The following is a 22,354-nucleotide window of genomic DNA, read 5'->3' as shown; positions in this document are numbered from 1 at the left end:
ACTTCCAGATTTGCCACGTGTGCCACGTGAGGATGGGAGGGGAAGTAGGCGTGGATTCAGGCCTGCGTTCGTCCTGCATGCCTAGAAATTCCAACCTTAATTCCACGCGAGCACCTTAACCTGCCCTCCCCTACAACGCAGGTGGCCTCGCCACGCGCCACGGCTCCCGGCAGCCGGCTCGTCAGACACAGCCGTTCCAATGACATAATCTACGTCTGATGGCATGGGGAATCGTCACTTGGAATACACCGTCCACGGCAGTCGGCAGTGGAGGTTCGTTTGGAGGCAGCCTCCATGCGTGGTCATGCCCCCTGATGCAGGCGGCTGCTGGGCTGTGCTTTCGGTTATGCGGTGGAGGTGAGGTGCGCGTCCGCATGCCGCGGCTGAATGGCCGAGCGGCTTAGAAATCTCGAGCATTAGTGTGGGGTGAGGCAGCCTCGGCGACTCTCAAACAACGCCGAACGGTTATTGCCAGTGACGTGATGCGGGGTGGTGGGTGGGTATATAGTTGGGGGCAGGCTTCCACCACCTTCGTGCACACCCCCCCACCTCCCCTACACCCACACCAAACCCAGCAGCCAAAATGTCCCTTCCTACCCAGCAGCGCGCGTGGATCCTCGCCAACCCCCCCGCGGGCGCGATCCAGAAGGACACGTTCGAGCTCGTCACCCGCGACCTCCCCGAGGTCAAGGACGGCGAGATCCTCGTGCAGGTCGAGTCGCTCTCCAACGACCCGGCTCAGCGCGGCTGGATCCAGAAGGACCAGGACCCTGTGGGTGTGATGTGGTGGTACCCTCAATGGTAGCCAGCTAACACACACCAGGAGCGCGCCTACTCGCCCCCCGTGCAGAAGGGCGACATCGTCCGTGCCACCGCCATCGGCAAGGTCCTCAAGTCGCGCTCGGACAAGTGGAAGGAGGGCCAGCGCGTCGTCGGCTCGTGGGGCTGGACCGACTACGCCGTCGCGCCTGCCTCGGCTGTCCAGTTCGCCGCCATCGACCTGCCCGGCAAGCCGACCGCGTCGCTCTCCGTGCTCGGCATGGTCGCCGTGACCGCGTACCACGGCCTGTTTGACGTGCTCGACATCAAGCCCGAGCACACGCTCATCGTCTCGGGTGCCGCTGGTGCGGTCGGCTCGATCGTCGTCCAGATCGCCAAGAACGTCGTCGGCGCCAAGGTCGTCGGTATTGCCGGCGGCAAGGACAAGGTCGAGTGGGTCAAGTCGCTCGGCGCAGACGACTGCATCGACTACAAGGAGGAGGGGTGGGCCGCCAAGCTCAAGGCCGCGCTCCCCAAGGAGGGCGCCGACCGCGTGTTCGAGAACGTCGGCGGCAACGTCCTCAACGAGATCTTCAAGGTCACCCGCCGCTTCGGCAAGATTGCCCAGTGTGGCATGATCGCGGGCTACCACGGCGCCGACCAGAACCTGAGCAACATCTCCGAGATTGTCAAGAACCGTCTCGTCATCCAGGGCTTCATCGTCATCGACATTGGCGCCCGCTGGCCCGTCGCCGTCAAGGAGCTCGCCGGCTGGGTCACCGAGGGCAAGATCAAGCTCGACGACGCCGAGACCCTCGTGCCCTCCAAGGTCGAGGACATCCCCCAGGTCTGGCAGCGCCTGTTCGTCGGCCAGAACCGCGGCAAGCTTATCACCCAGCTTGTTTAAAGCAACAAAAGTGTAGCAACTAGGTGTATATGCATGACAAGTGAAGAAGCTAAGAAGCACCACAGCAGCTCACGCGACTGACTGGTTTTGTTCGGCTCCGGATAAGTAACTGCTGACGCCCAGTTGCTGCGCAAATGGCTCGCCTGCCCACTCGCCCTGAGGTCTGATCTACAACACAACACATCAAGCTGCCAGCACGCTGGCGCTGGGCCCCGCTGCCAAGAGGGCAGAAACTGGAATTAGTCTATGCTCGCGACCGTCGCCATCCATGTCGATCTTGGAGCAAGAGCTGTCGCAACTACGATTGCCGCTTGATTGTCGCCATGTCTTGGCAGCGGCGCGTTTCGCTTCACATAGCACGTCAATGCGGCAACTGCCGCACCGTCACCAATTGGTCATTGTCACAGACAATTCCGCCCTCTTCAGCCACACGGCATTGCATTCTAGTGGATCTTACAACCATTTCAATCTGATGCGTTACACTCTCCTCTATGTGGTTCGCGGCACGTGGCGGCATGCACCTCGCCACCGCCCTACGCCTCGGCAGCCTTGGGAGTAGGTGCCGCAGCATCAGCGGCGGCCTTGTCGGCGTCGGCAGTCTGGTCGTAGTACTTGCGTGCACTCGTGTCGTGGACCGGGACGTCGCCAGTAGGGAGGTTGGACAGGCCGTACGTTGGGTTCTTGCCTTCCTTGCTGGGCTTGGAGCGATGTGTGTCGACCGCAGCAATGGGCAGGGCAAACCTCTCCTCCAGACAGCCGTACGCGCGTGGAGAAATCTTGATGAGGGTGTGGAGAGGCACCTTGATGTAGGGCAGCTCCTCCTGGCTCAGGCCCATGAAGTAGGCGTACAGGCAACGGATAATAGCCTGAGGGTTAGCACTGAACGAAACCATAACCCACCTGGTGACCAATGATGAGAATGTTCTCCTGGCGCTCCAGCTCCATGATGACGGGCTCGAGGCGGACAACGACATCGCGGTAAGACTCGCCTCCGCGGTAGCGGTAGTTGAACTTGTCCTCGTCGCGAGCCTCGTAGTCCTCGGGGTACTTCTCCTCGATCTCCTCGTAGGTCATGCCGTCACAGACACCGGCGTCGAGCTCGTCCAGCGCCTTCCAAGTCTTCTTCTCAAACGGTAAGAACGAGGCGGTCTGGATGGTGCGCGTAAGGGTCGACGTCCAAACCTCAACGCCGCCGCCACCGATGTGTTTCTTGACCATGTCTGGCAGCGCACGGGCGTACTGCATGCCGCGGGGCGACAGTTCGGCATCGCCTCCAATCTTGCCCTCGACGTTGTACATGCTCTCGCCGTGCTGCAAATGTCAGCAAGACCCTCCTAACGTCTAACCCACCCTTGACAGATAGATGCTGCGCGGCTTGAGGTGGAGGTTCATGAGGTAGAAGGCGATTCGACTCTGGAGGTAACTCTCGATTTTGTTGATCGACACCTGCTGCCCCACATTTTGAATGCGGCAGAAGCTAATGTCGGGCTCGGCGATCGTCTGGTAGACCTTCTCGTACGCAGCAATGCGCTTGCGGAAATCGGCAACAGCCTCCTCCTGCGACATGCCCTTGTAGTCGGGGTCACCAGAGCTGGCCTTGAGGGCGACGTTGGCGGCAATGAGGGCCGGGTCATCGCAGTACGACTCGAGGAACAGGAGCTGGAGTCCAGGCTCCTTCTTGACCCGTTCTCTAATCTTGTCACGGCGGCTAATGGTGCTGTTCGTAGCGTCCATGATGCCGACATTTCCTCCCTTCTTCTTCAGCCAGGTGATGAGGTTATCCAGACTCTCTTCGGCCAGCTTCTCTCGGGAGGCCTTGGCGTCCGGGTTCTCGTCCGAGAAGAACTGGGCAGAGTGGTCCGCCTTCTCGCCGTTCTCCTCCAGATCTCTGCGCGCCTTGGAGCGACGCAGCTGTCCCACGTTGAACACCTCGACGTTATACTCGAGCCACTGGTGATGTTAGTTTGGCCTTGTACACGACCACTCACCCTCAGGTACCGCATGACCTTGTTACTCAGGTACGACTTGCCTCGCGCAGGCAGACCAACCTGTGGGGTGTCAGCGCCCCATCAACATATCGTGCATGGGCGCTCACCATGGCGACAACAATCTTGGCCTCAGAGTAGTCTGGCTTTTCCACTACGCGGGTCAGCTCTGCACAGACCAGCCACTACAGCACGGTAAATACGCACCGACACCACCGATACCCGAGACTGAAGGCGCACGTTCGAGGCCCTTTTCTTTCGCGTTCGCTCTCAGAATCTTTGTGCTCTCGTCGAGCGTCTTGAGCCTGGGTTGTCAGAGAACCCCAAAGACACTCTGACGTACATGCCACTCTGGGCACCAAAGTGTGGGGTCGCAGGCGGGCTGGCATGCTTCGTGATGTCACCGCTGGCACGACGCACAGCAGCCGCGGCGCTGGTCATTGGAGGAACGGCAGCGGCGCTAGTGCCGGGGCTCGACGCGCCGGAAGGGACGGGCGAGGTGGCCGCACTTGGAGGCTGTGAGAGGCGGAGCGAGTCGATCTTGGAGATTGCGTCGGCGAGGGTGCCGGCTTCGGGAGGATTGCTCGGGGTGAGCGGCTTGAGGAGGGGTGACTTGCTGGGCGACTTGTTGCCGGGCGAGCGCGACAGGGGCGACTTGGTCGCTGGCACTGTTGATTTTGGGGGACCTGGAGGGGGCATGGACATTGTGGGTGAGTTGAGTGAAGATGAGAAGGAGGGAGTTGTCGGTTGTTGTCCTTGGCTATCTGTTGCCAGCAGCGCGGAACGATGACTGCGGGTGACACTGTCGGCTGCTTGGGGTTGGTTGTGGCAGCAGCGAAGTGAGTCGATAATAAAGGTGGGTGGATCGATTAAATCTGGAGCCCCGCTGAAAGTGACGCGACTGGGCTTGGCTGGGCATCCCGCCGCCGCGGTTGTTGATCCGAAAGATGGTCACTGAACGCGCCAGTTCCCTCTGCACTCTTGCATTTGCACCATTCTCAAGCAGGTCAAGCTCCACCGACAATGTCGTCCTACTATGGCGACGGCGCGCGCTCAGCCCCAGCATGGGACACATTAGACGCGGGCTACGACGACGAAGTCATCGACCAGTCCGACGTACGCGTCTTGGCACCTTCCCCCCGCTGACACCCACAGTATCAGTTTGCAAACCGTGACCACATCCTCTTTGCGATTGATGGGTCAGAGTCAATGCACACGCCTATGCCGGACGAGCGGAACAGCGCTGGCGTGATCCGCGGCAAGAGCGCCCTGCACCAGGCCCTCGAGGCTGTCGTCAGGAGTGAACGTAACAAGGTCGTCACGGGTCCAGCGGACAGCGTCGGCCTCCTGCTCTATAACCTTGATGTGGGTGTGCATGATGGGAGATATGCTAACGTGGAATAGCCAGAGAAGGTGCCCGCATCCCCGCATGGGACGTACAAGCCTGGCACGTATGTCGTCCAGGCCGTCCGCCAAATCAACCCCTCCGACATCAAGCGTCTGGTCAAGCTCCTCCAGACTGCTAATGAGCAGTATGATGAGCAAGAGGACAGTGACGAGCCAACTGTCGAGCCGCCCATTCTTCGCAAGACCTTCCCTCCGTGCGCCCCTAAGAACGAGCTCAACATTGCCGATGTCTTGTCCACCTGCAATTTCCTCTTCCGTGACGGGTGAGTGGTGCATCTAGACGCGAGCTCATGACGCAGTGGCACCAAGCTTGCTGGAAACAAGCGCGTGCTTATTGTTACGGACAACGATGATCCACCGGGAAGTGAGAATCGCGCGCCGGCCAGGACTGTCTGCAGCGTAAGTGTGAAACGCTTGGTCGTGTTCTCGCTCACACCTTCCAGGACCTCGAGGCCTACGGCGTCAGCATCGGCCCGTTCTTTGTCAGCCGCACTGGTCATAAGTTTGACCCAGACAAGTACTGGAACGTGAGTGTGGTTACGCTATCCACCGGACGTCCCGCTAACCACATACAGGACATCCTGGGCCGAGATGCGAGCGACGATATCGCCGACCAAGCAGCTGACGGCCTCGAGATGCTGTCAGACATGATGTGTGATCTGGTCATCCGTCAAGCGCCGAAGCGCAAGCAGTTCTCTATCCCGCTGAAGTTTGGCGGGCGTGAAGGTGACATCGTTATTGGCGTTAGCGGGTGGGTCATGGATTCTGTAAGGATCTGAGCTGACCCACCAGGTACTCCCTTGTGTCTGAGCAGAAGAAGGGCCAGCCCAAGCTCGTCCGTATGCGCGGCCAGACGGTGGAGGAAGTTGCTATCAAGACAGTGTATACGTCAGCCGTAAGTGGCATCCTACACCAGGCCGTCGGGTGCTCACACCACACAGGAGACAGGAGGCGACCTCGCCGAAAATCAAATCACCCAGGCGTTCCAGTTTGGCGACGAGTCCAAGGTGAAGAACATTCTCGAGCCAAACTGGTGGGAGTCGGACGAGCACCAGAGACAGCAAGAAATATACGCCGAAGAGCTATTAAAGCTAGAGCGAGCTCGGAGAGATCGCGGCGATGACGGAGATGAGGAAATGGATGACACGGTGGCAGCGCCGGACACCCTCCCGAATGGCCGTCCCAGAGTTGTGGCTCGCACTCGTCTCCAGTTCTCAGACAACGAGATCAAGGAGTTAAGGTCGTTGGGTATCGAGCCCCGTGAGTGGTGGTGTTAAGATAAGCAACTGACTCGCGCAGAGATCAAGATCCTTGGCTTCCAGTCTCCCGAGAGCTTACGTCTCGAGGACAATGTCAAGCACTCGTTCTTCATTTACCCAGACGAGAATGTAGGTGCCAAGGTCAGGACTTCTCTAACCTACCAGATGTACACGGGCTCCACTCGCACCTTCACCGCCCTGCTCCAGTCGTGTGTCAAACTCAACCGCCACGCACTCGCATTGTGTCGCTTCAGGATCAACAGCACCCCCGAGATGTGTGCGCTCATTCCCCAAGAGGAGACGTTCACCAAGGAGGGAGCGCAAGAAGATCCCCCCGGATTCCATGTCATCGTCCTGCCGTTTATCGACGATATTCGCGACCCACCAAAGGCCTACACGGATAATCTGACTGGTGGGTGATTCACGCGGCAAATGAGCTCACCCTTTCAGCCACCGACGACCAGACCAAGGAGATGGAGAAGCTCATGCGCAAGCTGCGTTTCAAGTCGAGGAAATACGTGTCGGATGCGTACCCGAACCCAGGTGGGCCACACGTCTCGGACGTCGAACTGACCCGTCCCAGCACTGGCGTACCACCAGGAGCAGCTTCAGGCTCTTGCGTTCGAGGAGGACTTTGACACGGAGCAGTTCGAAGACCGCGCACTGCCAAAGTACAAGGGAATCCACACGGCTGCCGGTGCAATCATGTCCAAGTGGAAGCAGCTTATTGACGACGACGAACGATCAAGGATTATCCTTGCGACCAAGGGTCCCGTCAAGCGTGCGGTGGTGGAGGTGAGCCGGGTGCTTGGCGTGTGCTGACAGCTAGATTGATAAAGATGACCTGGCGGACGTCGAAGGCGCTTGGAAGAAGGGCTCCCTCGACAAGGTCAGTTGTGCGCTTCACACGTAAGTTGCTAACTGCCTGCAGCTCAAGGTCCAGGAGCTGAAGGACTACGCCAAGTTTAACAGTGAGTCGCCACAATGCCCGCGACCTCTAACACTGTCGCAGAGATCTCCCTCGTCAACCGGTCCAAGAAGGCGGACATCATCGACGCGATCCAGGACCATCTGGACTCTAACCCTCCCGGTGGTGCCAAGAAGTCAAAGTCGTAGTGTGCAAGAAGCCGTTGTTGTCATGTATCATAGTGGGGGCACTGGGCCGTGCCGCGGGTTCACTGGTCATAGTTGCATCTCACCCTCAACCCTATCGGTCTTTTGTTTAAGCGCCGGCCTGGTTGCGGGCGTTGGCGAGGATCTCGATCCAGTATCCGTCAGGGTCGTAGATAAAGGCAATGTGCTGAGTAATCAGCACGGTGCGAGGAGCGGACGAGAAGCGACAGCGAGCAAACTCACGCGCATGCGGCCCTCCTCGGGGCGCTTCTTGAACTTGACGCCGAGCTCAGTGAAGCGCTTGCACGCGGCGTCGAGGTCGTCGACAGAGATGCAGATGTGACCAAAGCCGCGTCCGGGCTCCTCGTTGCCCGAGACGTAGCCCTTGAAGCTGGGGTCGGTCTCTGCAGCGGGGCGTTAGCGACTAGTCCGTTCCCTTTGACAGACACCACGCACCAGTGCCGTGGTTGTGGCACAGCTCGAGGACGCCCTCGCGGCCAGTGAAGAGGTCGCCCTTCTCGGCCTTGGTGGCGCCGGCCTTGTCGCCAAAGCCCGAGGGGTAGCCGAGGCTGGGGTGTCAGCTGGGATTTATGGGCGTCGTGCGCAGCTCACAAGTAGTTGGTGAAGTCGGGGCCGTCCGACTGGCGGAAGCACTGGAGCCGTCAGCGTGGAGCATAACTAGACGCCGAGACCCAACTCGCCTCCATGCCGAGCACCTCCTCGTAGAAGGGGATCGAGACCTTGGGGTCCTTGATGCGGAACCTGGGGGTGTAAGTCGTCACGGGAGATAAGACCACGGGCCATCATCATCGCATCGCCCACGCCTACCCACATCGTGTGGTTGAAGATGTACGTGCTGACGTCGGTCTTGGCGGCCATCGTGGAGGACAGTGTACGTGTGGTGGTGAGTGTGCGTGAAGCAGAAGTAACTAGTGGGCGAGAGAGAAAAGACAACATGATGTCAGGGCGGGGCGAGGGCTGCGATGTGGTGTGGTGTAGCTAGCTGCTCATAGGCGACAAGCGTCCGTCACGAGGTGGAGGCGAGGCGAGGCAAACGGCTATGAGCGAGGGCTGCGGGGCGGCAGTCGGCATGGCGGCGGTGGAGGGCGGCATGTCGCGGTCCGCGGGCCGGAGTCCGTCGGTCCGACTGGTGGAGGCCACGTGCTATCGCCTTATTCCACCCCCCGCCATAACCCTCGGCTAGGCTGACACCCAGTGCTGACAGTTGTGGCACTCTGCGCCGCCCGACGTCAGCAATGCACGCGCCGTGGAATTAGTTGCCGGCCGGTTAGAGATAACTTGGGCCGTGGTGCAGCCGGTACAGACTGCGTCTTAAGGCTGACCAGGCCGCCGGCAAGGTCGTCCCCAACTTTCTCGACCTGACCTCCTCTCTCCCCCTCCCACATACTCCAACTACCTCCCCTCGTTCTCCCCACAATGGCACCCCCCACCACCCGCGCGGCGGTCCTCTCGGCTGTCGAAGCGCGCCGCGACGACCGCACCGCCGGCACCCGGCTCGCAGGCAAGGTCGGCATCATCACTGGTGTCGGACCCGTCAACGGCATCGGTACCAACGCGGCGCGCCTGTTTGCGCGCGAGCAGGTCGCGGCGGTGTACTTCCTTGATTTGAGCAAGGAGCTGCCGGCGCTTGCGGATCTGCTGCGGAGCGAGTACCCCGGTGTCAAGGTGAGCCGGGGCAAGGAGGAGAGGAGCAGGCTGACGCCGCGCGCAGATCACAGCGATCAACGGCGACGTCGCGTCCGACGCCGTCGTCTCCGACGTCGTCGCCCGCGCGCTCCGCGAGACCGGCCGCCTCGACTTCTTCTTCGCCAACGCGGGCGTCACGCAGCTCGGCCGCACGCCGCCAGAGCAGCTCGGCAACAAGGCTGGCGCCGTCAAGGAGGTGCAGCAGGCCGTGCGGACCATTGCGACGATTCCAGGCGACGAGTTTAGCGAGGTGATGCGGATCAACGCGTTGAGGTGGGTTGTGGGTCGTGGGTTGGGTGGACACGAGCTGACGGGCCAGCGTCTTCCTGGCCATCAAGTACGCCGCCCCTGCGCTCTCTGTCACGTCCGCCGCCAAGCCGGTCCCCGGCGGCTCGATCGTCGTCACCGCCTCGGTCGCCGGTATCCGCTCCAACGCCGGCCCGATCGCCTACTCGGCCTCCAAGGCCGCCGTCATCTCCATGGCCCAGACGTCGGCCTACGAGCTCGCAGGCAAGAACATCCGCGTCAACGCCATCTGCCCCGGCCTTATCGAGACCAACATGACCAAGGCGCTCTTCACCCTCGCCCGCGGCTCGGGCAAGGGCGACGCCGTCGGCCAGCTCAACCCCCTCCACCGCTACGGCCTGCCTTATGGTGCGTACCGGACTATGTTAGCGCTGACAGTGCAGAGATCGCCTCCGCCGCCCTCTTCCTCGTGTCCGACGAGTCGTCGTACGTCAACGGCCAGGCCGTTGCTGTCGACGGTGGCCTCTCCGGCGGCCACCCCTACGCCAGGCTCTAGATGCCCAGCAGCATGCAGTTGTACGTTTTGTGAATGCAGAAATCAAGCACGTTTGCGTGCCCCTCGCGCGCGCACGGCCACGCGCGGAGTCACTGAGTCTATAAAATATCCGCCTGGTCCGGCTACGACTGCCGGTTTTGGTTTGTTTACTTGGTTTTGCGGTGCTCTGGCTTGTGCGACACCTCGTGGTCGACGTGCACAAAGCAGCGGTCGACGTTGGGCAACGCCTCGATCTGGTCCTGCAGATCCTGCGCGATGTCGTGCGCCTTCCACAGGGGCATCTCGGGGTCCTAAAGAAGTCAGTCGCGTACAGGCACTGCGACTCACGAGAACAATGTCCACCTCGACGACGTAGTCGGGTCCAGAGTGGTACACGCGGACAGTGTCAACGTTCTTGATGTCCTCGGAGAAGGTCATGGCCTGGTGTGAGCTGATGCTCAACAATTCCTCAGCTCACCTTGTAGGTCACCATGTTGACATACTCGGTGGGCGCAGTGATGCCCGCGAGGTGGGTGAACTGCTCTACGAATGTTAGTCGCGTCCCCTACACCCTGACTCACCATAAGCCGTCCGCGTCCACACGCCCATGATGACCAGCGCGATGATGGTGGCGCCGATCGGGTCAATGAACCAGCGGAGCTTGGCACCACCGGCGTTGGTGAGGATGGAGAAGCCGTTGACGAAGATGTCATTGCGGTGGTCTTCCCATAGCACCTGTACCTGCGACGACGACTTGCGGATGGCGTAGCAGTAGAGGAAGAGGGAGAACTTGACGGCTGGTGGCGTCAGCGGCGCGCCACTTGGCAATGCCACAATGTCTGCCTGCCACTCACCCCACGAAATACACACGCAGATCAGAGGGATCAGGTGGAACGTCTTGGTCTCATCGCCGCCCTTGTGCGTGGCAAGTTCCTGGATGGACATGACAATAAGCACCAGGTTCACAGAACCCATGATGAACGCATAGACAATGTTCCCGACTGTGTCGTTAGCGAAAGCTTGGCTCGGCCGACCGAGCTTGGCAGGGCCCTGCATCGGCTCACTCGTCTCAAATCGCGAGCCATGGGCGGGCCATTTCCGCTCGTCGACGCGAGACGAAAAGCGGTGCGAGAGGTACAGGAGGAGGTTGGCGAACGGGTCGACTGGGGTGTGTGTGAGTTGGCTTCCTCCACGGTGGTGACGCGCGCAGCAACTCACAAACTGTACGAAGCAAGGAAGGACACGTGCGTTAGCACCGAGCTCTACACCTCGTCAACGCTCCACTCACCAGCGTCAATACACGACGCGAACAGAGAAAGCGACAGCGAGCTGATGGCCGCGTAGAGCTGCACGCCGGCGAGGATAATGTTGGCGGCAAACGACACATTGATGGCAATCTTGACCTTGAGCGCCATGTCCTTTTCCTCCTGCTCCGCGTCGGTCGTGTGCACAGCGAGCGGCTTGAGGAGGTTCCCAATGTGCTCGTTCTGCGCCTCGTAGAAGGCGGCGAGCTTGGTGTTCTTGGTGCGTCTGGTACGCAGCTTGTCGAGCTCGGCGTCCGACATGATCTTGTCCCGAAGGAGGAGCGGGTCTCTCTCGCCCGACTCGCGCCCCAGCACGCTGGGGACGGTCATGAGCTCAATGTCCGCCGAGGGGCGGAGCGTGGGCTCGCCTCTGGCCTCGAGGGCCGACGCGGTGACTGTGATTGTGTCGGACATGGTGGGGTGTGCGATGGATCAAAGTGCCGCACCGTGTTCCAAATATTGACTAGACCCCAAGCCAAGCCACACCCCGGGGTGGAATGCCGCTTATCTCACCGCACAGCCGCACTGCCTACAATGACGCATGTGCCACATGGGTACATCCAGGTTAAATGACACGTAATATTATAGTCCCGCCCGTCCCCGCGTGGCTTGCCCGACGCGTCCCCAGGCAGTCACGGACGGCACGCGACTGGGTCGCAATGTTTGTGGGTGATGGAGGTGGTGTGTGTGTGTGCCGTGTCGAGGTCAGCTTGTTACATAGTTACGACTTGTGCCAAGATTCCACAAACAGAACATTACACAACACCCCACAACAATGACCGCAGAGGGCTCGGAACAGCCCTGGGGACGAGGTGAGTGTGACCACACACGGCGACATCGCACGCACCCCAACCAACCGGTGCTCCGCAACACACGTCCACTGCAAACACTCTCTCAAACCACGTAGCCCAAGCTAACGTCCCCTTAGTGTTGATTGCGGGCGGTACAGACTGGTAGGTGTGCCTGAGTGACAAGCATGCGCAACCCTGACCACCAACACAGGCCTACCAACGGCCAGAAGAACCGCGCAAATGCAGCGTGAGTGGAAGAGTGCACATCGACTTGTTCGATCACTCACACCCCGCAGTGTTACCGATCTTCTCGCACCGCACATCTTGCGCTCAATATGCCATGTCAAGGTCACCAAGATCATCGCGGGCAGTAATGCAAACTACGCCGTAGCGCTCGACGGTGGGTACAGCTGTGGGCGGTGCGGATTCAAGCTAAACCCAACAGTCCACGGCGTCGCCCACCTCTTTGGCAAGCTTCCAACCGGCGGCCTCGGCCCAACCGGATCCAAGGGCAATGTGCCGCACGACCAGCCCTTGCACATCGCACCGCACTCTGCCGGCTTGGCACAAGATGCGCGATGGGTAGATGGGAGCGTAGGCCGGAGTCACTTCTTCCTCATCGACAACGAAGGCAGCGTCTGGGGCTGCGGTAACAACGTCGCGGGTCAACTAGGCCTGGTGAGTACCTGTGGCGTAGCAGATCTGACGCCCAGCCCATCAGCCCGGAAGAGCCCAAGCTTGTTCAGATCAAGGGCCCCTGGGTAAGCCAAGGGGCCAAGATTGTCCAGGTAAGCCCGGGGGCGTCAGCATCGGTGATTAAACTGACCCATTGTTAGGTCAGCACGGGGCTCACCTTCTCCCTCTTCCTTACCGACTCGGGGCAAGTGTACGCCGCTGGGTCGAGTGAATTCGGCCAGCTGGGCAACGGGACGACTGGTGGGTGCCTATTCACACGGAGTTCACCCGCTAAAACGCACAGGCGAGCGCCTAGTCAAGGCAGGACGCATGTCATACGAGGTCCAGACTCCCCCACGCCAGATCACGGAGGGCTTGGGGTCCAAGAAGGTCATCCAGATCTCGTCCGGAAGCCAGCACTCGCTCGCGCTCGACGACGAAGGCAACGTGTGGACGTGGGGCCACGCAGGCTACGCAAGGCTCGGCCTTGGAGATACCAAGGACCGGTTGGTACCGACGGTCATTCCCCAGTACCAGGCAGGCAATGAGAAGAACAGGGCCGTCGAGGTGCTGTGTGGGCCAACCAGCTCTATTGTGATTGATCGCCATCGGCTGTTCCACATTGCCGGCAAGTGGAAGCTGTCTGGTGACGGTGAGTGGTGTCGGCTTCGCGTGGTTCATCACTGACACATCCCAGGTTCCGCTGGCACGCCCCATACCTACTTCAAGACGATTGAGAACCTCAGCTGCATCACGACTCTTGCGGCTGTTGGCGGCTGCACCCACTTCATCACCACGCCGATGGAAGACGGCAAGACAATGACGATTGGCTGGGGCCAGGGAGCACTCTACGGCGAGTTGGCGTTTGGCGCCGACAAGATGAAGAGCTCCACCAAGCCTCAGGAGATCGTGCCCTTGAGAGGCATCGACGTCATTGAGTGAGTGTCCTCGATGCTGTCTGTGCAACATGCCCTGACGCCGATCCTAGCGTGGCGGCAGGCTCCTTCTTTACCCTCTTCCTCGCCAGACCGACCGACGAGTTGTCCGACCTGCCTCGGTACCCGGAACACGTCGAGTCGGCTGATGTGTGCCTGGTCTGCAACGAGTTCCAGGGCGACGATGAAGTACAACTGGAATGCGAGAGGGTGAGACCATGGGAGCGCGTCTACAGCAGCTAACGGGCCTAGTGCGACGAGCCATATCACCCAGGGTGCCTCAACCCGCCGTTAGACGGCGTGCCTGCCGGACAGTGGTTCTGTCCCGTGTGCGAAGAGGAGAGTGAGAAGATGGGGCAGCCAGGGACCAACTCGAATGGAACCGAGGAGGTCGAGGACAACCTCGATGTGAAAGAAGCTGAGAACAGCCAACGAGGAGAGTCGTTGAAGCGCAAAGCTGGGGAGGATGCCAATGGTGAGTCTATCTTTGGCTCTGCTTGTGACTAATGCTTCTCCCAGTAACGCCCAAGAAGGTGCGAGTACCCGCGTGAATGGAGGGCGGTGGGACTGTTTCTTTTTGCATACGGTTGGAGAGAATGCACACTGTAGCCTTGTTGCGGCGTAAGTGTGCCGTGGCGCCTTGTCTCGCCCTCGTCGCCCCTTTGCGTTCGGATGCGGACCACGGGCCGAGGATGTGCCGGAACTTGTTGTTCACGGTGTTTGGCCACCATGTTGCACATGCGACAGTCGACGATTGCACGTTTGCAGTGCGAGAGAGACGGAAGCGGGAGGGGTGACGCATTGTGGGTCTGTACCAGCGTTGCACCAGCGTTGCACCTGCGTATCGAAGGCTGATCTGCTGTTAGCCACTGAGAAAAGCGCGCAGGTGTCACCACCCTGTCGCGCCTGTCGGAAGATTGTTTGGTTCCAGCAGCAGGCCCAAGATCGGTGACCTCGCGAGCAGCACAAACCTGGCTTGCGTGAATTCTAATTGGCCATTTTCCATCCGCAGCAATAGAGCGCAAAGGCAGCAAAAAGCAGTGGCGCCCCTTGAATACCACGAAGAAATGCCACCTGGCCCTAAATTTAGACAGCACCGCCATTTTCAAACACCCACCACAAGAAGACAGCGACGAGCAGCAGCGGCAACGAGCCAGATGCGTCGGTAGCGGGTTCGCGGGTCGTAGAGTGGGAATCGCGCTGGTTACCGCTGCTCCTCGCCGGGATCCACGGCGACCTCTCCATTGGCCATTAGGAAATCGCTCGTCGCTCGCTTGTTAGTGGGATTTGTGGCGATGGACTGGACTGGCTCGCCTCGCCGCGACTGGCTCCACCTGTAGGCGGGGCGATACCTCCATCTCCGGCGCGTACATTCCACCACCACCCACCGGCTCACCCTTTGGCCCCACTGGCCACTGGCCATTTGGCCTCTGACACCTCGACATGGAGCATTGCCCATGCTACCTGGCTAATGGGAGATAGCAGGGACAGGGCAAGGGGCATGCTGGTGTGATATTGGATCTACATGCGCCGCGCCGCGGCGCGCCCTTTGTCTCGTCTCGGATGTCGCCCGGTGTTGACGACTGTCGCCCTAAGCAGCAGGCAGGCAGGCAGCCACCCAACCCCCCATCACACCGCCACGACGAGACGGTTGCGTCGAGCAGCGCAAAACTTGTAGCGACTGGGGACCTACAAAAGGAAGCGATGCGCACTGATACCTTCCCTCCCATCTCATCCTCACGTACTCACGCCCGTCCCTGTCAGTCGCAGCTCACAGCGTGCAACGCACCCCCGCACCACAATGGACCACTCGACGCCGCTAGGCAAGGAGACGACCAAGGAGTCGGACCATACGGCCGTCGCCGTCCCCGAGCTCGACTATGAGAAGGCCGAGGGCGCCACCACGCCCGCGGCGCCCACGCTCTACACGACGACCTCGAGACGCGCGTTCGCCCTCCCCCGCTCCATCACGATCCAGGAGGACGACGAGCTTGCGTCGCCGCTGCGCGAGAACCGTCTCCGCCGGCAGGCGTCCATCTCGATCGCGACTGGCCCGCAGCGCGCCGACACTGCCAGCCGTCTCGTGGGCGAGTACCGGTGAGTGGCGGGCACCTTTTGCTGGTCACAGTGTCGCTTACACCACCCCCAGCACGCTCTCGATCCACGTCACCGACTCGATCCAGCACCCCGAGCTGCGGGAAGCCAAGCGCGATGCCGTCCGGGAGCTTACCGAGCTCGACTGGCACAAGCTCTCCCGCGAGGAGGTGCTCCAGCGCCTCAATGTCAGCCCCAAGGCCGGCCTCGACAAGGAGCAGGTCAAGCGCCGCATCGACCAGTACGGCTACAACATGATGACGCCGCCGCCGCGCAACCTGCTGCTCAAGTGGCTCGGGTACATCTTTGGCGGGTTCGGCTCGATCCTGTTCGTTGCCGCCATCCTGTGCTTTATCGCGTGGAAGCCGCTCGGCGAGCCGGCCCCGCAGGCGTCCAACCTCGCCCTCGCTGTCATCCTGCTCGTCGTCATCACCCTCTCGACCGCGTTCAACGCGTGGCAGGACTGGTCGACCTCGCGCGTCATGGCCTCCATCACCGACCTGCTGCCCCAGGACGTGGTCGTCCTCCGTAACGGCACCCAGGAGCACGTCGAGGCCAAGCAGCTCGTCAACGGCGACCTGGTCTACATCTCGCTCGGCAACAAGCTCCCTGCCGACGTCCGCTTCCTCGAGGTGTCGTCCGACTTCAAGCTCGACCGCGCGGTTCTCACCGGCGAGTCGGAGCCTATCGCCGGTACGGTCGACGGCACCGACGACAACTTCCTCGAGACCAAGAACATTGGTCTCCAGGGCACCCTCTGTGTCTCGGGCTCGGGTCTCGGCGTGGTCATCCAGACGGGCGACCTCACCGTCTTTGGCCGCATTGCCAAGCTCTCGTCTTCGGGCGCGCCGAGCATGACGACCCTCCAGCGCGAGATCATGCGCTTTGTGCTCATCATTGTCTTCTTCGCCCTCGTTATCGCTGTTCTGGTTATCATCCTCTGGGCGGCCTGGCTCAACCCCAAGCACAAGGGCTTCATCACCCCGGCCAACCTCGTCATCGACGTCGTGTCCGTCATGGTCGCCTTCATCCCCGAGGGCCTGCCCGTGTGTGTGACCCTCTCCCTCGCCGTCATCGCCACCACGCTCTCCCGCAACAAGGTCCTCTGCAAGACGCTCATGACGGTCGAGACGCTCGGCTCGGTGTCGGTCCTCTGCTCCGACAAAACGGGCACCCTCACCCAGAACGTCATGACCGTCACCAACGCCGCCGTGCTCGACGACGAGTTCCAGACCGTCGAGGCCCGCGACCGCCTCGTCGCCGAGCGCCCCACTGCCGACAACGTCAAGCAGCTCGCCGCCGTCGCGGGTGTGTGCAACGCCGCCCTCTTCGACGAGTCCACCATGGACCAGCCAATCGGCCTCCGTCGCGTCAATGGTGATGCCACCGACTCGGCCATTCTTCGCTTCGCAGAGTTCCTCCGCCCCGTCAAGGAGTCCAATGCCGACTGGACCGAGGTCTTCAAGGTCAACTTCAACTCCAAGACAAAGTTCATGCTCAAGCTCCTCCGCGTCGCCGTGTCCGCGTCTTCGCCCCTCCCTCCCCCGATCGCCGCCACGGACGACTTCAACAAGGAGGACCTCGTGCTCATGGTCAAGGGCGCGCCCGACGTGCTCATCAAGCGCTGCTCGTTCATCAACAACCCCGAGGGCGGCGCCCCGCTCCCCCTCAACGCCGAGACCACCGCCCGCCTCGTCCAGGTCCAGGAGGAGTGGGCTGCCAAGGGTCAGCGTGTGCTCCTCCTCGCCAAGCGCATTGTCCCCCAGCACGAGCTTCCCGCCGACCTGTCCTTTGACAGCAGCGAGTTTGGCGACCATGTCAACCAGCACATCAACCAGAACCTCACCATTGTCGGTCTCGTTGGCCTCGTCGACCCTCCCCGCGCCGACATCCCCGACACGGTCAAGACGATGCGCGGGGCCGGTATCCGCTTCTTCATGGTCACTGGCGACTTTGCGCTCACTGCCGTCGCCATTGCCGAGCAGTGTGGTATTGTCACCAACGCCAAGACGATCCACCACCTCACCGACCTCAACCGCGACAAGGAGGCGGACACTGTCGAGAAGTACGACCCCGACAACCTCGAGGTCAACCGCGCCATCGTGCTCTCCGGCTCGGACCTCATGCAGATGAACGACAGCCAGTGGGAGCAGGCCTGCCAGTACAACGAGATTGTCTTCGCCCGCACCACGCCCGAGCAGAAGCTCCGCATCGTCAAGGAGTTCCAGAGACGCGAGTACGTCGTCGGCATGACGGGTGACGGTGTCAACGACGCGCCGTCCCTCAAGGCTGCCGATGTCGGTATCGCCATGGGCGGCGGCAGTGACGTCGCGATTGAGGCCGCCGACCTGGTCCTCCTCGAGTCCTTCTCGGCCATCGTCGTGGCAGTCACCTACGGCCGCCTCGTCTTCGACAACCTCAAGAAGACGATCCTCTACCTGCTCCCCGCCGGCTCCTTCTCCGAGCTCATGCCCATTCTGCTCAACGTGCTCCTCGGCCTCCCGCAGATGCTGTCCAACATCCAGATGATCCTCATCTGTGTCGTCACCGACGTGCTCCCCGCCGTCTCGCTCTGCTTTGAGAAGCCCGAGGCCGGCCTGCTCACCCGCAAGCCCCGCAACGTCAAGAAGGACAAGCTCGTCAACGGCAAGCTCCTCTTCCACGCCTACTTCTTCCTCGGCGTCATCGAGTCGCTGTGCGCAATGAGCATGTCGTTCTGGTACCTCCAGCGCAAGGGTTTCAAGTTCAGCAAGCTTGTGCTCGCCTACGGCGGCCTGCCGGCAGACTACGACCCCGACGCGTTCGCCGAGGCCGTCAACCACGCCCAGTCGGTCTACTTCTTCACCCTCGTCTTCATGCAGTGGTTCAACCTCCTCGCCTCGCGTACCCGCCGCCTGTCCATCTTCCAGCACAACCCGCTGTACGGCCCCTCGCAGAACCTCTGGATCCCGCCCGCCATGCTCGTCGCTGCCGGCTTCCTCTTCTTCTTCAGCTACATCGACTTCTTCCAGCACACCTTCCTCACCCGCGGTGTGCGGGTCGAGTACGTCTTCCTCCCCATGGCGTTTGGCCTCGTCATGCTCTTCCTCGACGAGCTCCGCAAGTACTTTGTCCGCCGCTACCCCAAGGGCCCGCTTGCCCGGATCGCTTGGTAAAATAGAGTGGCCCCGCCACATCGATACTCTTGATAGACTGTGATACAATGTGCCATGTATGTATGTGAGTGTACAGTTAGTGGCTTGGGCAGTTAGTGGCTGGAGAAGTTAGTGGCTGGGGCAGTTAGTGGCTGGGACCAGAGTCGTATAATGGCACACAGTGTTCATCACGAAATCTATACTCATAACCATGTCGTCGGGCCGCGGTACATCGCCGCCGCAACGGACTAGCCATCTATTGGAAACGCGCGAGGCGCGCACGGCGAATCTCATCTGCGAGTTAGCCGAGGACGAAAGACGAACTCACCAGGCGACAGCTCCTGCGCAGGCGCGTCGTCGTCGTCCTCCTCAAGCTCCTCCTCCTCCTCTTCGGCGGTCGCATACTCCTCGTCGTCGGGCACTGGCTCCGGCGCCTGAGCAGGCAGGGTGGGGGGTGAGACGGAGCCCGCAGGGCGGGGCAGAGGCTCCTTGGGCTTGAGCTCGGGGAGCACAAAGTCGGGCGGCAAGTCGGCCATGCTCGCCTTCAGCGCGGCTTGGAGCGCCTCGTCCTCGTCGTCGTAGCTTCGGCTGTGGTACGCAAAGTCGGTTGGGCCGGCGTAGAACTGCTGCGCGAACACCGAGGCGGCGTGTGGCTGCTGCTGCTGCTGCTCCAGCTCGTCCTCGTCAATGTCGAGCTCCTCGTCGTCCTCGGCTGCTTGCGCATTCAGCTCCTCGAGCAGCTGCTCGTGTGCGTCGCGAGCCCACGACCCTCTTCCGCCCCGCGAGCTGCGCGCTCTTCTGCTCGCCTGCGGTGCCTCATCTTCCTCGTCAACGTCGATCGACTCGGGGTCAGCCTGGCGTCTGCGATATCTTCCCGAGCCGGCCGCTGGCGTCTCCTCGTCCGCAGGGACTGCAGGCGCCGAGCGCGGCTGAGAGGCTGCTGTGTGTCAGCTGGTACGGCTCCGCACCCTCCTCAGCTCAACTCACGGCCCGCAACACCAGTCGCGACGCTAAAGCTTGGCGGGGCCACGCTGCCGCCTCGGCCGTGCACCGGTCCCAGCTCGATGGCCATGATGTCCGCCCCTGACTCGGGCAGGATACCAATACCGCCGTCCTCCCATCCAGCCGCCTCGCCAACGTCGGTCGGCTCCTCGCCGGCACCCTCGCCGCTCCGGCGCACGGCGAAGACAGAGTATCCCTCCTCCTCGGCCTGCTTGAGCACCATCTGGAGGTACGTGGGCGAGATCCACTCGGGGGCGGGCAGGAACGAGTTGAGGTTGTACCAGCGCGTGCTGTCACCGAAGCGGCGGAGCGCGAACCAGTGCGACTCGAGGTTGAGGATGAACGCCGCCTGGACCCTGCGTGCGCGTCAGCTTGACTCGCGTGGACGGACGGGGTGCTCACTCGGGGTGCTCCTGGAACGGACGCATCGCCTCGCCGCGCCAGCGGACGAGCGTCAGGTCCCACACCTGCATGGCCTGGGGTCAGCGCTGTCACGGGCGACACACACCTTCTCCAGCACCGAAATCGAGAAGAAGCCCGTGTCGTCGTAGTTGTACGACTTGGCCCCGGGGGCGCGGTACGTCGCGGCGCTCTCGGCCTCGTCGAGCCTGTGAGACGGTGTGAGTGGTCGCTAATGGTGAGTTGCTTACCGTCTTGCCAGGTCGGCGAGGTCGATCTCGGTGTACACCGGCTGCTGCAGCAGGTTGTTGAGGCAGTGCTGAGCGCCTATGTACGCGTCAGCTGGGCAGTGAACGGCACTTACACAGCAGCGAGCCGGGCTCCTGGAGCTCGTGAAAGATGTCTGGTGGGTCAGCGAAGCTACAGATAGCAAACCTACATGGCACGAGGTCCATGATCGTGTTTGATAGTGAGAGGAAGAGAGTGTTGATGACTGACAGTTCGGCGCGTTATGGTGTCCCATTTCGTGCGTCACCCAACTCGCACACCTCCACTTTCCCACTTGGTCAACTCGTCATTGCGCGGGATCAAATTCTTGGCAGCAAGATAGCGGCAGGTCCAATGCGCTACATTCGAAGCTACAAACTGTCCATTACTCGTCCTATTGCTTACTTGCCCTTGGCCGCCTGCTCAGCCTTGTACCGCTCGAGGAACTCGCGCAGGTTCTCGACGTCTGGGAGGATCGCGCGCGTCTCCTCAAGCGGGATCGGGTGGTCGTTTTGGTCAAAGTACTGCGAGTTAGCGGCTTCAGCAGAGGCAAAACTTACTTCAGCCATCTGCCCCAACATTGGGATCGTCTTCTTCATGAGGAGCGCAACGAAGCTGTATGTCGTCTCGATAGGCTTTCCCATCACCTGAAGTGTCAGGGTTGCTCTTCCTGCCCGTGCCAACACACCTCCTTGTAGATCCTCTCAATGTCCGCCGGCGTCTGTTCGTCGCCGGCGAGGCGCAGCTTCTTGTTGAGGTACTTCTCCGGCTCGTGAATGGCCTTGGCACCCGCGCGGCCAATGTCGCGCGTCGAGATCATCTGGTGCTTCTGTTTCGGGTCCGAGTACGAGTGGTAGAGCACCATCGTGCGCGAGAACTTGAACATGTACTTGTTGGTCGGGAGCCACTGGGGTTGTCAGTGCCACATTTACCGCTGCCGACGCACGTTGTCCATGAAGTCGGTGTCGCCAAGGATGGTGTAGCCCATGCCAGACTCCTTGATGTGGTTCTCGATCTTGCGCTTGGCCTCGGCCCTGGGCGTCAGCGCCGCCGCCGCCACCGCCACTCACTCGGTCCATGAGACAGGGTGGTCCGGCAGGTCGAAGCTGCAGTAGATAATGTGCTTGACCCCGTAGTCCTTCGCCGCATCGGCGATAGCGATGCCTGGCGTCAGTTGAGTTTCACTCGCCCACCCACCCTGGTGAAGCTGCGCCTCGGCGCTGATGTAGCCTTGCATGCTGAACGCGCCGTGAACCTCGCCCTTCTTGAGCCCCGTGGCCGTGAAGGCCGCGACAGGCTCGTCCGTGTAGTTCTTGGCCACCTGGACGACCTTAACTCCGGGCACGGACTCAAGGCGCTTCGACGACCCCGCAGAGGGGTCGCGGCTCAGGAGGTAGATTGAGTACTGCGGCGCGGAGGCGTTGTACGCGCCGAGCGCGCGGATGAAGGCCGAGCCCTGCTGTCCAGTCCCGCCAAAGACCACAATGTTCTTGGTAGCTGCCATGTTCTGAGTGTAGAGGTGTGTGTGTGGGTGTCTACAAGCATCCCCGCCGACGTATTCCAAGCCCCAAGTTATATACATACCTCGTCGCGATGTCCACCATACCTCCGCCCCGGCGCTCTTCGCGGCAACCGGCAAGAGATCCGCACACTGGCTTGGCGCGCCTCGCACCAATCGTCATCTTGGTGGCGTTGCGTCGCTCCGGAACCGCCCATGCGGCATGCGAAGTGCGCCCGTGCTCAGCTTGGCATGTGGTGTCTGCTGACTGTTTAGCTCGTCGACACGCAAGCGTCGAGCTGAATGTTGGTGCCTCCCGCGTCTCGGAGCATCTACG

The 22,354-nt window shown here is 61.2% G+C and overlaps 10 protein-coding genes across 12 annotated transcripts; 5 read left to right on the top strand and 5 right to left on the bottom strand.

Moving 5' to 3' along the window:
- Positions 1–430: 430 nt before the first annotated feature.
- curA (NADPH-dependent curcumin reductase) lies at positions 431–1,722 on the top strand. Its single transcript, XM_062772345.1, has 2 exons — positions 431–772; positions 824–1,722. Exons 1-2 carry the CDS (start codon positions 584–586, stop codon positions 1,664–1,666), a joined length of 1,032 nt encoding a protein of 343 aa, XP_062628329.1. The 5' UTR covers positions 431–583; the 3' UTR covers positions 1,667–1,722.
- A 389-nt stretch (positions 1,723–2,111) lies between these two features.
- FBP26 (Fructose-2,6-bisphosphatase) lies at positions 2,112–4,401 on the bottom strand. The gene is made up of 7 exons (XM_062772344.1): positions 3,995–4,401; positions 3,859–3,956; positions 3,762–3,805; positions 3,655–3,714; positions 3,017–3,616; positions 2,567–2,977; positions 2,112–2,532 (listed from the first exon to the last, which is right to left on the bottom strand). Exons 1-7 carry the CDS (start codon positions 4,354–4,356, stop codon positions 2,200–2,202), a joined length of 1,908 nt encoding a protein of 635 aa, XP_062628328.1. The 5' UTR covers positions 4,357–4,401; the 3' UTR covers positions 2,112–2,199.
- A 242-nt stretch (positions 4,402–4,643) lies between these two features.
- KU70_1 (ATP-dependent DNA helicase II subunit 1) lies at positions 4,644–7,433 on the top strand (the record flags this gene model as incomplete). Of its 2 annotated transcripts, XM_062772342.1 has the most annotated exons (15): positions 4,644–4,767; positions 4,807–5,016; positions 5,056–5,321; positions 5,358–5,457; positions 5,502–5,585; positions 5,634–5,809; positions 5,851–5,953; positions 6,000–6,318; positions 6,358–6,446; positions 6,483–6,729; positions 6,768–6,860; positions 6,901–7,112; positions 7,147–7,206; positions 7,249–7,288; positions 7,330–7,433. In XM_062772342.1, the coding sequence occupies exons 1-15, from the start codon at positions 4,675–4,677 to the stop codon at positions 7,431–7,433; spliced, it is 2,196 nt and encodes a 731-aa protein (XP_062628326.1). In that variant the 5' UTR covers positions 4,644–4,674. The 2 variants fall into 2 exon arrangements, with proteins under 2 accessions (XP_062628326.1, XP_062628327.1); XM_062772343.1 differs by having other exon boundaries at positions 6,358–6,729.
- A 99-nt stretch (positions 7,434–7,532) lies between these two features.
- GLXI (Lactoylglutathione lyase) lies at positions 7,533–8,467 on the bottom strand. The gene is made up of 6 exons (XM_062772341.1): positions 8,263–8,467; positions 8,123–8,192; positions 8,043–8,083; positions 7,887–7,999; positions 7,674–7,834; positions 7,533–7,617 (listed from the first exon to the last, which is right to left on the bottom strand). The coding sequence occupies exons 1-6, from the start codon at positions 8,385–8,387 to the stop codon at positions 7,540–7,542; spliced, it is 588 nt and encodes a 195-aa protein (XP_062628325.1). The 5' UTR covers positions 8,388–8,467; the 3' UTR covers positions 7,533–7,539.
- Positions 8,468–8,810: 343 nt separating this feature from the next.
- Positions 8,811–9,990, top strand: fabG_6 (3-oxoacyl-[acyl-carrier-protein] reductase FabG). The gene is made up of 4 exons (XM_062772340.1): positions 8,811–9,116; positions 9,163–9,410; positions 9,457–9,791; positions 9,827–9,990. The coding sequence occupies exons 1-4, from the start codon at positions 8,868–8,870 to the stop codon at positions 9,937–9,939; spliced, it is 945 nt and encodes a 314-aa protein (XP_062628324.1). The 5' UTR covers positions 8,811–8,867; the 3' UTR covers positions 9,940–9,990.
- MTP3 (Metal tolerance protein 3) lies at positions 9,967–11,640 on the bottom strand. Its single transcript, XM_062772339.1, has 6 exons — positions 11,207–11,640; positions 10,773–11,081; positions 10,500–10,715; positions 10,397–10,461; positions 10,267–10,359; positions 9,967–10,229 (listed from the first exon to the last, which is right to left on the bottom strand). The coding sequence occupies exons 1-6, from the start codon at positions 11,634–11,636 to the stop codon at positions 10,086–10,088; spliced, it is 1,257 nt and encodes a 418-aa protein (XP_062628323.1). The 5' UTR covers positions 11,637–11,640; the 3' UTR covers positions 9,967–10,085.
- Positions 11,641–11,966: 326 nt separating this feature from the next.
- Positions 11,967–14,360, top strand: Rcc2. The gene is made up of 12 exons (XM_062772338.1): positions 11,967–12,034; positions 12,151–12,175; positions 12,225–12,260; positions 12,310–12,413; positions 12,459–12,691; positions 12,727–12,801; positions 12,850–12,949; positions 12,993–13,340; positions 13,386–13,626; positions 13,677–13,833; positions 13,876–14,098; positions 14,143–14,360. Exons 1-12 carry the CDS (start codon positions 11,998–12,000, stop codon positions 14,172–14,174), a joined length of 1,611 nt encoding a protein of 536 aa, XP_062628322.1. The 5' UTR covers positions 11,967–11,997; the 3' UTR covers positions 14,175–14,360.
- A 1,009-nt stretch (positions 14,361–15,369) lies between these two features.
- On the top strand, positions 15,370–18,872 carry ATP1A1 (Sodium/potassium-transporting ATPase subunit alpha-1; the record flags this gene model as incomplete). The annotated part of the gene is made up of 2 exons (XM_062772337.1): positions 15,370–15,720; positions 15,773–18,872. The coding sequence occupies exons 1-2, from the start codon at positions 15,425–15,427 to the stop codon at positions 18,870–18,872; spliced, it is 3,396 nt and encodes a 1,131-aa protein (XP_062628321.1). The 5' UTR covers positions 15,370–15,424.
- A 151-nt stretch (positions 18,873–19,023) lies between these two features.
- Positions 19,024–20,727, bottom strand: ATXN3_1 (Ataxin-3). 2 transcript variants are annotated; one of them, XM_062772335.1, is made up of 8 exons: positions 20,692–20,727; positions 20,617–20,655; positions 20,504–20,594; positions 20,362–20,461; positions 20,256–20,329; positions 19,839–20,209; positions 19,180–19,788; positions 19,024–19,145 (listed from the first exon to the last, which is right to left on the bottom strand). In XM_062772335.1, exons 1-8 carry the CDS (start codon positions 20,705–20,707, stop codon positions 19,108–19,110), a joined length of 1,338 nt encoding a protein of 445 aa, XP_062628319.1. In that variant the 5' UTR covers positions 20,708–20,727; the 3' UTR covers positions 19,024–19,107. The 2 variants fall into 2 exon arrangements, with proteins under 2 accessions (XP_062628319.1, XP_062628320.1); XM_062772336.1 differs by having other exon boundaries at positions 20,504–20,579.
- A 163-nt stretch (positions 20,728–20,890) lies between these two features.
- Positions 20,891–22,180, bottom strand: DDB_G0286605_0 (NmrA-like family domain-containing protein). The gene is made up of 6 exons (XM_062772334.1): positions 21,717–22,180; positions 21,590–21,683; positions 21,466–21,553; positions 21,208–21,426; positions 21,080–21,166; positions 20,891–21,043 (listed from the first exon to the last, which is right to left on the bottom strand). The coding sequence occupies exons 1-6, from the start codon at positions 22,099–22,101 to the stop codon at positions 20,921–20,923; spliced, it is 996 nt and encodes a 331-aa protein (XP_062628318.1). The 5' UTR covers positions 22,102–22,180; the 3' UTR covers positions 20,891–20,920.
- Between the last annotated feature and the right edge of the window lie 174 nt (positions 22,181–22,354).

Source organism: Vanrija pseudolonga, chromosome 4, assembly GCF_020906515.1.
Source record: "Vanrija pseudolonga chromosome 4, complete sequence".
NCBI lineage: Eukaryota > Fungi > Basidiomycota > Tremellomycetes > Trichosporonales > Trichosporonaceae > Vanrija > Vanrija pseudolonga.
Note: the sequence above shows the minus strand (reverse complement) of the source record. Positions and strands in the feature narration are given on the sequence as shown.